The sequence below is a fragment of the Talpa europaea genome (genome assembly GCF_964194135.1).
Source record: "Talpa europaea genome assembly, chromosome: 3".
NCBI lineage: Eukaryota > Metazoa > Chordata > Mammalia > Eulipotyphla > Talpidae > Talpa > Talpa europaea.
The window spans coordinates 144,817,666-144,832,915 of NC_140069.1; the positions used below are offsets into that span (position 1 = coordinate 144,817,666).

The following is a 15,250-nucleotide window of genomic DNA, read 5'->3' on the forward strand; positions in this document are numbered from 1 at the left end:
TGGATCCACACCCAAATCAGAATCCACCAGCTCTCAGAGCAGAATTAATACACTTATCCAAAATACGTGGGTCACCAAAGTCACTGAAAACTATGGGAAGAGAATAAAGAGTAACTATGATCAATGACACATTTATAAACAAATATTTGAGTTGGTAACTACAGAAAATTAATCATATTTTCTGCTGTCCAAATGGCAGAACCAATAGACAAGACCCAACGCAACTCCCTGTTACTTAGGAAGAAATAATAGAGAATATTTTCTTTTTCTTTTCCTTTCTCTCATTAACATATATTCAACTGTCATGCATTTTTTTTCCATGAGAGAAAACATTTAGGATTATTAGGAAAAAACCCTGACAGTGAGAGGCGACTCTGAGAGTCAGGATACAGGCAAACTCTCCAGGAAGGAGGCAGGGAGGGCTGAACATGTTCAGTGGAGGTTGGCCCCACGGGCACCGGGGATGCTGGCCTGAGCTCCCCCAGAGCCCTGCTCTCTGTGACTGTCCACACCAGTCCTTGTTTCCATTCCAAACATAGTGTCTTCAGCTGGAGATAATTCTCCACTATTCATGTCCATCACATCATTACACGGTATTACATTGCAGATATGGATATTAATGAATCATTTCATTCTTTCATTCTGAAGTCTTTCGGTTAAAAATACATTTAATAGGAATCACGTTTAGTCATCTGTATCCCATTAGTTTAACTGGTTAGGGTTTGAATGTAATGAGATTTATTTGAGGATTTAATACTTAGATGAGGCAGTTTGCATCATTCACTTTTCTGTTACGCATTCCACCTTCCCCCAGGCCAGCCATGCTCCTAAGCATCAGAGCAGGAATCACTGTGAACATATTATTGCCACTGGACAATCCACAGAAAGTACCTTCCTGATTGAACATCTTCCTGTATGGGTAGGTGGCTATTACATAAATGATATAAATCCTCTTGGAAGGCTTCCATGACTACTTATAGATGTGCTAAGAAATAACAACAAAGAAAATAATAGTACTCACTCCCCAAATCTGATCATACTTTTTGCCATCAAATGTAAACTGTGTTTTATCTTTCCAATTAATGTCCAGCCAATCAAATAAAAAATATAGAAATCTGTTTTTCACAAGTATTCTAAGTGGTTCTTATGATCAAGGTGGAGCAAGGAACACTGTCGACACCTCTGACAGCTCTGGCGCACATGATCATGTTTCAAGAGCTGCACCTACTATCCGACAAGGAGCCTTCAGTATCCACTGCTTGCCAGTAAGCCGGCTAGCAGCCTGAACCCAGGTGGCCTCCTAGGTATTACACTCTTACCTCACTGGCGAGGCGCTTTTTATATCACATACTTGAATATTTTTTCACACACTGTCCATGTCAAGTCACCAGAGGAATCCATAAAGTAAAAAAAAAAAAATAATAAGGGAGTACAAAACACTAAGAATTTACGTTGTTTCCTGGCCTGTCATCACTGTCCAGTCTCAAAGGAAACTTGCCTCCCTCCTATAAGCAACCAGCTGCTTTCAAAAAAGCAGTTCAGATCTTAGAAACCTGAAGTTCAAAATGTTGATGCCATAAAGAAAAATACATCATTTCAAAATATATATATTTAACTCACCCATGCAGTATGTTACATCATATACATTTATTTTTTGCAGCAAGGAGGTGATTTTTTAAGCTATAAACATTTTATATATTTTATAACACACATGCTAGGAGGAGAACTAAATTTCACAGCTAGTCTACTTATATCCAGACTATAAATTCTTATGTTTGCCAAGAGGTTGAACTATAAACATGTTGGCATGAACTTGTTTTAAATTTTGCTTTCATCAAGCATATCTCTTAGTTAAAAATAGCTCATTAGGCAAGTATCAGGAAGATCAGACAGTACAGATACCAAATCATTAAGAAATAAATTATTTATCTCCGTGTGTGTGTGTGTGTGTGTGTATGGATATATAAAACTAGGAAGTAATTGAGTTAGAGTAAATTTTGCTGGACTTTACGGAACACCAATATAAAAATTTCCCATGCTCTACATCAGAATATATATTTCATTTATGGGATCAGTTTTTATTCATTTAAGATGTTCGAATATTAGTTCAAATTACCATTGGAAATTTTATTTTAATCATTGTTTAAAATCCTCATAAATGTCAGTATTTGATCACGCTACTTATCCAGGCTTTTGCAGGGGTACAATGGGAATTTTTTAAGTAAGAATAAGATTTGTCTAGTTCGACTGAAACCACCCAAAACAAAGCCGATGTCATGGTTATACAGCTGTCTCACCGAGGAGGTTTTCTGTGAAGTGAGGGAAAGGAACAGTCACCATCCACCAAGAACAGAGTCAGCCCAACTGAGTGAGCGGGAGTCAGGGCATTGAAGGGGGCCTACCTTGTCCTCTCTCCTTCGGTGATATCATACACCCGGTTGGCACCTCCATCAGCACAGGCTCTTAAAAGAGCTTCAAAGAGAAAAAACAAAGAGCATTTCAATCTAGGAGGCTTAGACGTGGGGTTCCGGGAGGTAAAGGCTGGACAGCAGGTGCTCTGACCCCCACGCCAGCCCAGCCCAGCACGTGTTGGGGCCAGGGCGGCCCCAACACGGGGTGCTCGCATGGGGCGTCTTCTGGTTCCTCCAAGGAAGTGAGCGCCTGAGTGCGTTGTCCTCAGCATCTCCTGCACCTTCTTCTACCCCAGGACCAGGCCTTGGGGCCGGGACAAGTGGCAGACAGTTAGGGCTGAGTTAGTATCCTTCATAGCCACTTTCTACCTAGGGCAGGCATTACAGGCTCCCATACTTCATTGGGAAATAAAGTGTCTTTAGAAAAGCAATTGCAAGTATAATATCATCTGTTTAAAAATACTAAACAAGAATCTAGGTAATATGTGAACACACTCAGGATTGTGAAGGTGGCACAAAACTGAAACTTCAGAAGACAGAATCAAGCAAGGCCAGCTGCCTATCCATTTTATCCCTTGCTTTCACAAGCTTCCCCCTGCTGGCCCCCTGAGAGCTGGGAGCAGCGTTCCATGACAATGTTACTTCATTCTAAACCAGTGTTACTTCAATTAAGAGGAAAAAAAAATCCATTGCCATGGTTTCAGATCAAATTTTCTTTTCTCCTGGGGGATGAGAGTCAGTGTGGAGAGGTCTGACATTCCGGTTCCTCCTGCTGAATGGATCTTCTGTCACCACACAGCAGTTCAAACCCAAATCTTTAGCTCCAAAGACCCACAAATACACGGGCACCTTCAGAAGAAACAAAGGTCTCTCTTGCGCTACTTCTTCATTGTATGGCAAGCAGGAAATTCCCTTACCTTGTTGGAAACATTAAACATTTTAGAGTACTTGTAATATCTGCCTCCAAATTTAAAGGCAGGTGGGAGGGTGTCAAGGATATCTACCATCTCACAGAAATTCAAGTTTCAATGTATTTCCCACTAACCCAAGACAGAGGGACTGTTCTCTGTGTTGTGTTACACCAGAGATAAAATAGAGGCTAAGTGGCAAAAACATACTCCTTTTTCTGCTTCAGCTTCCTCACCTGTCAATGGGGATGTCACAGATTAAGGAAAGAAAGACTTCATAGCAATAACGCCCATCACCAAAGGGGACACAGCAAGCACTCAAGCAACTCAGTTCTCTTCATTTTTGTTAGAATGAAAACAATGAAAAGTCATTCCTGGGAAAGAAAAGTCAAAGCTATCAAAGCTACTTAAAAAGCGTAAAACAAAAGACATCAAAGAGGGCATTTCATTTTACAAATGACCCACAACACACACCTCCTTATAAGGCATGGCACCCAAATTCAAATTATGCCACCAACACAGCTTGCAGAAGATCAAAGAATAGTCTGCATATTTCCCAGTGAAAACCTAACAGTTCAAAATCATCAACAGCTAAAAGGGAGAGGTTGTCTCCCATATAAAATAGGGCACAGAACAACGGAATAGGGAGATTGAAAAGGCTGCTAAGGGGAAACAGATGGCAAACTGTCATTAACTACCCCCAGAGTACACAAAACAATTCTCTATGAACAAAATCAACAAGTGTCTGGGACCTGTAACATAAAACTGATCTACGGAAGTAATATGAGAATCTAAGGGAGGGGGCCTTCTGGGTGGCCTAGGGGTTAAAGTCTTAGTGCTATCAAGCTAATGCCAGTCATTGCAGCACAAGTTTGATCTCTGGCCAGGGAGCTGACCCACATGGTGCAGCAGACCTCTCCTGCCTTGCCCGCTGCTCCCCTCAGCAGTGTATTTCGTCACTCTGCCTGTTCTGCTCTCCACTCTGTCTCTGGTGAATCCTCTCCCCCGCCACCCCCCCCCGCACCTCTGGCCTGTACCCCAGTTCTTGTATGCATAAAAAAAAAATCTTTTTTTAAAAGAAGAAAATCTAAGGGACAGTTTTTCTATGGTCAGGGTTATCATATGGAGTGACGTGTCCATTCTCATGACAGGTCACTGTACGGTGTGCTGGCTCCACATTTGCACCCGTATGTGCCAGGCCCTAAGCAGAACAGAGATGGACACAAACAGATGCAGCTCTCCAGGCTCACCTTCGAGTGAGAGAAGGGAAGGAGCAGCAACGATATGCCACTCGCCGCAGACCCAAACGACTTCCATGCAAGCATCCACAAATGCAATGGGAGAACAAGGAATGAAGAGAGAAATCTTGGTGGACAAGCCTGTGGAAACGCTTCTCATTAAGCCTGGCGAAGGGCAGTGTTACTTTTACAATCAGATACCAGTTATTTCTCACGCCCAGATTTAAATCAGTATTTTTAGAGTAGATTATATAAAAAAGAAATCAATCCTTGTCCACGTATGTTTCTATTTTAAATGGCAAAGGAAATTAAAATAACGTTGAGAAACTTGTGGACATTTCTCTCTTTATCCAAAAGTTGACAGGAGGCGCGAATCCATCTGAAAGGAAGAAATAGGTTCCAGCCTGTCCCTGAAACTTCTCTGTTTTGCTGTCATGAATGTCTGGCAAAGAAGATATATTTTACCACGTTTACCATTTTATTAATAAAAATGTCTTAACTGGTTGGCAACATTTTCCATGGGTCTAGATCAAATTGCATTTGACAAGTCAAGTAAAATCAAAGAAAAATTTTGCAGACTCAGTTAAGGAAAAGAACACAGAATGTGGAAGACTTTCCCCTGATCTTACTTACGGCTCAGGTGAACCCAAGTGCACTGCTTCTAAGGGAAAATAAGATCATTACATATTTTGCCAAATTCACAAAATTTTCTTAATAAAGAAGTGGCAGTCGCTCACTACACTTGTGGGTACACGGACTATCACACCTATCAGTAGAAGGTTCATTCACAGCCACCACAGAGGATGAGTGTGTTTCAGTTTTTATTAGAAGAACATTAATGAGAGCTCTACCCTTTTCAAAATGTAAGTGAATAGCGCAGTACTGTTAACTGCGGGTCTCCGCTGCGCACAACTCCCTATTTACCAACCCCCCGGGTCATGGCACCCACTGTTTTATTGTCTGTTTCTGACATTTTGGATTCCTCAGATAAATGGAATCATGCAGTGTCTGTTCTTCTGTGACTGGCTTCTTTCACGTAGCATACTGCCCTCCAGAATCTTTCTTTAAGGCTAAATCACATTTCATTATATGTATATTCCACATTTTCCTCAGTCACTCATCCATCACTGGGCACTGAGGGTGTGAACACATCTGGTTACTGTGAATAGGCTCCAGTGAACACAGGGGCGCAGACCTCAACTCAAGAACCGGCTTCAGTTCTTTTGGATAGACACCCAGAAGTTGCTAGATCATCAGGTACTTCTATTTTAACGTTTTCCCCCCAGAAACTTCCATACTGTTTCTGATAGCAGCTGTGGCTGTACTTCTGCATCCACCAACAATGCACAAGAGTTCGTTCCAGTCTCTCCACATTCTCACCCATACCGGCTATCTTTTGTTTATTTAATCATGACCAACCTAACAAGTTTAAGGTGACAATCTCACAGTGGTTTTGATTTCATTTCCATAATGTTCAGGTCAGCAATGTTTAGTGTACCTACTGGGCACTTGCAGGTCTTCTTTGGAGAAATGTCTATCCAGATCTTTATCCCATTTCTCATTTTTGGATATCGAGCTGCAGGATTTCCTTATATATTTTGGAAATCATTCCCACCATACGGAACGTGGCTGTGAACACTTTCTCCGGTTCTGGAGGCTGTCTTTCACTCTGTGGATGATCTGCTTGCTTGCACAGAGGCATTTTGGCTTGATGTAGCCCCACTGGTCTAATTTGCTTTTGTTGCCTGCATGTTTAGTCTCCATGAAATCGTTGCCAAGACCAAAGTCCAGAAGCATCTCCCCTGATTTCCTCTAGGAGTTTAGTTTAGTTTCAGGGATTATATGTAAGTCTTCAATCCATTTTGCATTGAAGATGAGTGTTTTTAACTAATTTTTATCACTAGGAATTTTCCTTCAAAACATTTTTCTGAAAGAGCAACAATTTGCTTTGCTCATAGGAGTCCCAAAATGCATAATTAATTATTGCTGTTCAGACAAGTCTTTCAGAGTTTTGCGTGTAGCATATTTACATGTAATTATTAAGAATGCTCATGTTATTCGTAACATCCCACAAGCAGCAAGTGGAATCCTCTAAATTGTACTCATCGGGAGGGCAGAAATATTTTTATTTCAATATAAGACAAACAGTATCTATACTGAGAGTCTCCATGCGCAGTGCTGATGATCTGGTCTGTTCGGTGTCATGTGAGGAAGATTTTTATTTCTGTCAGGTCAGTGTTGCAGGTAAATTCTATTATCCTTTCCCTTTTCCACCACCTTTCTCCGCCTCTCCTCCTTAGGCACTATGGGGATAAAATGTGAGTCTTCTTTGATGCTGTTTACAAGTCTACAATCAGGTATCTCTTTAACACGTAATGACCAAGTACCTCACTGCCAAGAGAGCTTGAAAACAACCAGACATCAAACTGTTTATCCCAAAGTGGCACAAGAAAAGTTTCCTGAAAGATGGATAAAGCTCAGAGTGTGTAAAACACTCCAATAGTCAGAGAACGATGGTTCAGTGCCCGTGAGCTGAGCACATGTATGTTTGGCCTGTGTGAGCCGCCAGGAGGAATTAGGGCTGAGTACACTCTTCATGGTGAACCTGTGCTAGAGACCGGCTATGGTGTCAGACTCGCCGGCTTAGTCCAAAGTGGAGGGAAACCTAACAGGCCTCAGGGCTGCGGCACAGGAGGCTCCATCTTGCCTGCTTGCAAGATGGTTCCGCACGTGGGGAAAAACACTTAAGATCCTAGCTCTGGTCTGCACTATAGTCTGTAGGTGAATTTGTTTCATTATGAAGTGAAAAGAATGTGAAACTATAACTCTAACCAACTCCCTGGATGAATGATGCAGTACATTATTCTAGTCCCATCTCAAACACTGAGAAATGCTCTTATTCATGAGTGCACACAAAAACAAGAAAAAGTCAATGGAGAAACAAAAAGAAAATATAGTGAGATTTGTTATCAGATGATAGTTTTTAACAGAACTTAAAAAAGGATTAATTTCAACAGCTGGAATTACACTGCTGTTTGCAAACATGATGGATGTCGAGCAGCTTGCAAGCATGATGGGTAAAAATAAATATTTCATTATGCAAACTGTGTCTCGCTGTTGTGTCTGTAAATTTTAAACAATTATAAGTACTGCCTGGCAGCACATGCTGTTAGTTATTTTCACTGACTGGCAGGTAGGGCTGCTGTTTCCCCCCCCCCCCCTTTTTTAGCTGCAATGTTATTTGAAAATAACTTTTGGTATTTGATGACAGAAATTAAAATAACTATTTCCTTCCCCAGCAAAATATAGACCATGAACTTCTCCCCCTACATCTTTGATCCTTGGAACATAAAAAGCAACACTGAGTAGAATTCAATAATGAAAGGAAGTGAGCGCCTCCGGGAGGGATGGCTGGCAAGTGAGAGTCACTCCTGTTCATTTCAAGAGAAGTATCCAAGCTTGCTTTAATAATTCATAAGATTTACAACCTCATTAATGCACAAAATAGTGCAATATGGCCCAGAGAAATGAACTGAGATGGAAATACTGATCCTAGTTTTAATGACTACAATCCTAAGGTGTGCCTTCAAAACAGACAACCCTCACAGCAGAGTAACGCAGCACGTGTTCATAGTAACCTGTCTGGAAAACCAAACCTTAGATGGTGAAACCCAGTCTTCAAGTCAAACAGTGACCATTCAGATGTAAAAGTGACCGAGCAATCAAGTCTCCAAAGCAAGGATGGCCAGGAGGACCCAGGAAGCCCTTCAGAGAGTCACTCTGAAGAAACCGGAACAAATTTATGGAACAATTTAAAGGAAACTATTTTAAAAAGACAAGTGCTTTAAGACAACAGAGTGGAGTCTCTGCCTTTGCCTCATTCCAAAACAACAAAGTGAGAGGAAAAAAAAAAGGAAATTACACCTTAGATAAAACTAGGCAAAAATCTATCACCCAATTACAATGTACGAGAAAGAGCTGCCAAAGGCAGAGAAACTCAAGCAGTGCTTTGGGAGGAGGCTGACGGGAGGCCTTTCGCCAAAGAGCCAGACACACAGTCAAGGCTAGAACTGTTCCGGCAGGAGCACAGCAGGGTAGCCCAAGTGGGGACTGGCTCCTGGCTGCCTGCACCAGCAGCTGGAGCCAAGGCTGAGTCGCTCAAACCCACGCCCCTCTGTCTTCCTGCTGGACCAGAACCAGCGCTTGCTCCCCCTGCTCCCCAACTCAGAAACAGCTTCACATGGTGGGGAGTTGCGCTCACTGGAAGATCAATAAAAAGCAATTAGCACAGGATCTAGGATGAACCAAGAATTTAAAGCAGAGAAGAAAGAAGGAAAAGAAAAGAGATAAAAAGTATACAGGAAAAAATTCCGCCACCAAGCAAATGAAAATCCTGACCAAAGGTTTCATATGTTTTCTTTTTTTTAAAGATTTATTTATTTATACAAGAACTGGGGTACATGCCAGAGGCATGGGAGGGTGAGAGGATTCACCAGAGACAGAGCAGGGAGCAGAACAGGCAGGTCTACTGAAATACACTGCTGAGGGGAACAGTGAGTGAGACAGGGCCGAGGTCTGCCACACCATGTGGGTCTCTCCCTGGCCCACTGGGAATGAAACTGGCGCTGCAGAGGCTGAGGACAGCTTCACAGTGCTGAGCTCAACCTGCTGCACCACCGGGGAGGCCCCTGTAAATGTTTTCAACAAAAAACAAGAGCTCTTTTAAAAGATAGCACAGAATCACAGAACAAGGTGAAGTACGAGCCTGCAGAATTCATTAAAAAAATTAAATCTTTCAAAAATTTTCATAACAAAAAAAAAGAAATTAAATCTGAAGAAACTATTTGAAGCAGAGTGAGCATCACTGAAAATCCAGAGAGGCATTTGAGACAAAACAGAAATAAGCAAAAAGAAAGGGAAAGTAACAACAATAAATTAGAAAAGATTGAGAGGAAAAATGAGAAGACTTCTTTAATATATGCCTATAACTGCTTTCTGAACAACACAGACAGATTAAAGACAAATGTTCCTAAACTAGAAGTCTTCAACCCAGTGATTAACAGGCCAGGAAAATCCAATACAAAAGGATAATACAGAGTCAAGTCTAATTAAAGTTGCTGGAACTAAAAGATAAATGTCCAAACACATTCTTTAGTGAGGAAAAAGAAAAAAAAAAAAAATCAGGCCAGCCTCAGACTTCCCTCCAGAAACATTCACTACACCTAAGGAACTGAAATGACCCCAATAAGTGCTTAGGAAATGAAAGTGCATCCAGACAAACTGCTGTTCACATTTAAAAGAAACAAATACCCATCTTCAAGCATTTTTAAACTCACAGAATGTCAAGCCTATAGTTTCCTGAAAAAACAAAACAAAACAAAAACCTACTAGAAGAAAACCCTCAGCTCACCAAGCCTAAGTAAATAAATGGAAACCTAGGACACCAAAGCTTTCTTTGTCCATTTAATAAGACTGCTATTTTTGAATAGGATTTTGTTAATCTCAGAACCTTCTCCTTTCCTGTTTCTTGAGAATGGAGAATCAAATGCAGAGGCTGAGGACAACCATTAACCACTCAGCACACACAGACACTGCCCTGTTCTGCAGAAGACAAGAAGTAACTGTCATTCCCACATGAGGCTCATTTATGAGATGCCAAAGGCACACCGACTGGCACAATGATTAGGAGCAAACACAATGGGGAGGAGGGAAAATGACCTCAAAACAAAACAAAAAAAAAGGCCAAAGAATGTGTCTAACCATCAAAATGAGATGGTACATCAGAGCAGCCCATGTATGCATCACAGTCAAGAGTTTTGCTCAACAGATACATGTGAATTTTATATCGTGAGTCCAAGAGATATTTCGTGGGGTAAGGGAGTTTTCAAAGCTATCACTTTAGAAACACAAACTTATAAGAAAACTGGGATAAAACAAGAAAAAGTGCACCAACACTCCATTTCAGAGTCTCCATTTCAAAGTATCAATGAATCGCACTTCCATATACTCAAGAGGGAAACGGCAGCAGAGACCTGAGTCACCGACAAGGACCTGACAGAGCAAAGGCTTTGTTGGAAAGGGAAGAGACAGACCAAAGAAGAGAGCGGACAGGCCCACGACCGGAGCAAAGAGTGCACATCAAAGCAGCGAGGCAGGTGTGTGCAGGGCCCAGCACGCACGCAGGGGTGCAGGGGAGCAGCCTGAAAGGCTCATGTTGGTAAATACAGAAAAGATGAGGTTACGACAGGGTCAGATTACAGAAGAAGCCAAGTATCTGAAGGAGGAATTCAAAGGGGATGGAAAAAAGACTGAGGACATCACAAAGGGGACGGTGAAGGCTCGAAGTCCAAGAGATGAACGACACTGGAAAGGAAAGTGGAATCGGAGAGCATGCTTGAGAGATAAACCGTAATCAGTGAAGTAAGGTGGCAGGAGTGAACCTGTGGAGTTAAAGGTGAATTATAAGACACTTAAAGAACAGGGGAAAAAATGAAAGAGGATGAAGACACCAGGAAGGGGAGAAAGAAGAGAAGCCAGCATCAAAGATGACTCGGGGGTGTCCATCTCGGAAGGCAGCGGCACGTCTGAGCCCAGCATCTAAAACACATAAAAACCCATCTGTTTCCATGCCTTCCCTGGGCATCGGGCTTAATTCATGCACTGAGGCCCCCCAGTGTTTCTCCATTGGAAGGAGTGTGCGGATATGAAGAGCAACCACAAAAACTAAGACAAGGAATATAGCTTTTTTACAATAATTTCTCTAATTGGGGGTGAAAATGGCAAGCTATCAGGCATTTGCTCATTTGCTTATACCAATCAGGAAGGAAGAGCGTGGGAGAGGCAGAACTGCCCGTGAGTAACCCCTGCCCACGCATGTGTACATGGGGGCTCGTTAAGCTGTTAGGAACAAAAACCTCACCGCGTCCATGTATTCTTAAGAACCCATCATCCACTGACAGCCCCCTCTAAAGGAAATGATGATAAAATCTGAAAATATGATTTGTAAATAAGCTTAACTAAAAGGCAAAGAGTCTAATGCATTATAACCATCACGAAATGTAACTGCAAAAAAACATAAAAGATCAAACCAAAACCCTACCTCATTCTACCCTGTCCTTCCGTACACCTCTGTGCTTGAAAGTCAAGAATGAATAAACAGAATAAGTCACTCAGATGCAAAATTTAAAACAGCATTCATAGTTTAACATCAGCAAGGTGTGAGCAGTAAGCACAGGGGCTACAGCTAAGTGCTGCAGGACTACGGAGTAGGTGGGTCACATGCATTCAAAAAAGTGTGTGTATCCCACCTGGGGTAGTACAACGACCCCAGATATTAAGCAATATATTTTATCCTTTGTCCTTGCATCCAAATAAAGATACGACATATCATTTAGTGCATGAACATGAAATATTATTCATCTTAATCTGTAGGTCAGATTTTTAAATGGTTAACTGTGACCCTGAAATCATCCAGATGCAACAGACTCTTATGGCATTTGCCTTCATAGAATTGTTCCAGGATGCAGAACATGCTAGACTAAGCTCTTAAGATGCTGAATGGGTTGGACTCCAAGTATGAACTCCCAGCAAAATTCTACACATTATAAGATCCAAATATTCTAAAGCCTGAAATATGTTTTAACACATTAAAGAACAATGTAACGAGACAAAAGATCACAGTCTCACTTTTTTCTCATGGCAAGCTTTGTTAATTAACAGTGGCATTTGTGTAGCAGTATTTGAAGGAAGATATTTTCCACAAAGAAAAATTAAACCATCAGGCTGTAGAATACTTTGTAATCATAAATTTTCATATAGAAATGAAATACCAGTGACTTACTCAAAGTTTTGCTTGATTTGGGAGATATATGTAAATTTCAGGTTGGATAACAGCTTGACTGTTTCCTTGTGACCTTGAGCAAAGCATTCAATCTCTTTGTGTTTCAATCTCCTCATCTGTTAAAAGGGGATAATGAGAGTGCCTACTTATTGAGGGTAAGAGTTAAGTGAATTAATCTACAAAAAGATCTCAAGGAAGGGCCTGGCTTACAACCTCTATAAACACATTTGTTGCCACCACCTCCACCAAACATCTGAATTGCCTTCATGTGCCTAAAGGCAAATTTGGGTTCTTCTCAATTCTTTTCTTGGTAAATAATGGCAAAGTTGGCATTTTGGACACACAATCCTTGCTGGCCTTAAGGAAGGCAGACACCAAGATACTGAATCCATGTTGAGAAATAACCTGATTCTGGTCTCTAAACAGAACAAGGAGGAAAAGCTGAGTATTGGGACTGTCAGTATCCTAGTCATGGAACATCAGAAGGTGCTGGAAGGCGGAAACTGTACAGTGGGTTTAAGAATGACAATTCTAGTAATGGCTACCATGTATCGAGTGATTACAACCCTCAATGTTGGAATATTATTATCTCCTCCCATCCTCACAGTAATCCAATAAGGTAGTTTTCAAATAAAATAAGAAAAAACAGGACCACCTAGAGCTGCAGGGAACTCTTTCACTACTTAGATGGTGTGAAGATGTTAGGTTCTTCTTCAAATGTCTGAGAGATTTCACTGTGAACTCACTGCCATCTGACTCCTTCTTAATGACTTTAACTTCTAACTGCTTTCAATATGACCATGGACTTCTTTTCAGTCATAAACTCGGGTGTTAAACCAAACCACCCTACTGCTGTGTCTGGAAATCCTACTTAGTTTTCGCACCAGAGAAAACTAATAGTAATGACCCTTAATAGTAATGAAGTTTTGTGATCCCAGAATAAAATTTCTGTTCAAATGATTAAAAACCATACATAAAGCACATTCGCAGTGAAGAAGCTTCAAGAGTCTTAGAAGGAGGCAGGACAGACCCACAGCCTGTGTCCAGCCCCCGGAAGGCACCCTCAGTCACACAGCCAGTAAGCCTGTTTCTTCGTGTCCCCCCTCAGCCAGGGGACGAGACTCTTGGCCACATCATTCCCACCACCTACTGCTGTCGGAGGCAACTTCAATTGTGTGTGTATAAAAAACATCATTTCGAAGACTCAACCAGAGAATGTTGATTCAAACCTCACATAATGAAAATACAAACTGTGCTACACTGAATTACAGAACCACTCGTTTGGAGCATTTATCTCTTTCCTTCTCACTCTATCGTCTCACACAGGCAGCATACAGAACTGGGTTAACAAATATCAAAATGGTAGGTACAATGGGATTCTTGTGTACTTTGGATTGATGCCTTTTCCAAGGGCTATATGTTAAAATTTGCAACTCTCTAAAAATGACCTTCCTCTCCAAACAGACATGTTTCCTGCAGTGAGAGCAAATTATAAATTAAAGAAAGCAGCCTAAGCAAACTAGTTAAAATACAACACTCAGTCATTTTTAAGTTTCTTTATAATCAAAAGGTAGTTACTGATTCACTGAGAAGAAATAAGCCTCAGGACTAGCAAGGAGGGATTAGCAAGCATTGGCTACTGAGATCCCTGTAACAGATCAGTGGAGAGACAGGGGCCCCTGAGCAGTGGGGAGGCTGCTGGTCAGAGCTACCCTGGCCTCTTCCATCAAAGGAGCTCCACTTTTATCTGCCTCCTGTCCTGGGAACTCCCAGCAGACAGCTCACATATGATTTCAATCAAGAAAAGGATTTTGCAGGCAATGTAGAACAAAAGCACTGTAAAGCCTTATTGAGTATGTGCATATATAATCCTATGTATTTGCATTCTAATCCTCAAAACAAACATTTGAAATGCAGCTGGCCAGAGCGCCAATCAACACCCTAGAAGGAATAAGTCTTACCTGCCCAGGGCTGAATTAGGCTAGAGGTAGTTCTGTTTGAACTGAAGCACTTCATTAAAAAACATTAAACACAGTCTCTGTAGCTCAACAGTCAGTGTCTCTCACTCTTGTCAAACTGTTATAGTGAAATGAAAGGATGAGATAAACAACCCTTCCCAATCCTATTCATCTAGCTTGAATAATGTCATTATTGAATCGTCATTACTCTGAACCAAATGTGATATATCCATAAAACACAACATGGAAAGAGTGAAAACACACATTTTCCCCTAAACTTGTTAAGGTTGACCATTAAGTTTCACTTTCCTCTGACAATTGAGATTTAGATGATCACCAGAAAGGCATGAAAATGAATTGTCTGTTCTGTCTCTTCCTTCTCTTCTCTCCACGCTTTATTTATGGTGGTTGTAACTCTGCCACCATAAAGGGTGGCCGTGAATATTGTGCGAAGGCAGCAAAGTCAACATTAACTAATAAAGGCAGGGCTTATCAGAGAATAACAGAGTTACTAGCAAACCTTGGGTTAGTGAGAAAATAACACATAAATCTAGTGCAAGACTTAAGATATGAATCTGTATATGCTGACTACTGAATACGCCCAATATAGATATTTTTAAATAGATGATTAAATGAGCAAGTCAATAGGTATAAATTCATTTAAAATATCATTAACTAGATGGACAAATCATTATGTTTAATATGTGCCTGTTTAGGAGATATCCTGAATGATTTTAGAGGTAAGGCTGATCAAGTTGACATACATTAACTAAGCAAATAATCAAAATTTAGCCCAAAAAACAATAAACAGAAAATTAAAGTCCTTCTGCCTGCAAATAAGTATATTCCAATTCCATTGTAGAGCACAGGTCATTTATTCCCTTAAGAAATTATT

General features: G+C 41.0%; 1 protein-coding gene across 1 annotated transcript in view; it reads right to left on the minus strand.

Moving 5' to 3' along the window:
* TPK1 (thiamin pyrophosphokinase 1) overlaps nucleotides 1-15,250 on the minus strand; it is a gene marked incomplete at both ends in the record, with an annotated part of 238,293 nt that overhangs the window by 159,163 nt on the left and 63,880 nt on the right. Inside the window, one exon of the mRNA XM_084230699.1 lies at nucleotides 2,403-2,472. Coding sequence (XP_084086825.1) covers nucleotides 2,403-2,472 — 70 coding nt within the window. The remainder of the gene's footprint in view (nucleotides 1-2,402; nucleotides 2,473-15,250) is intronic.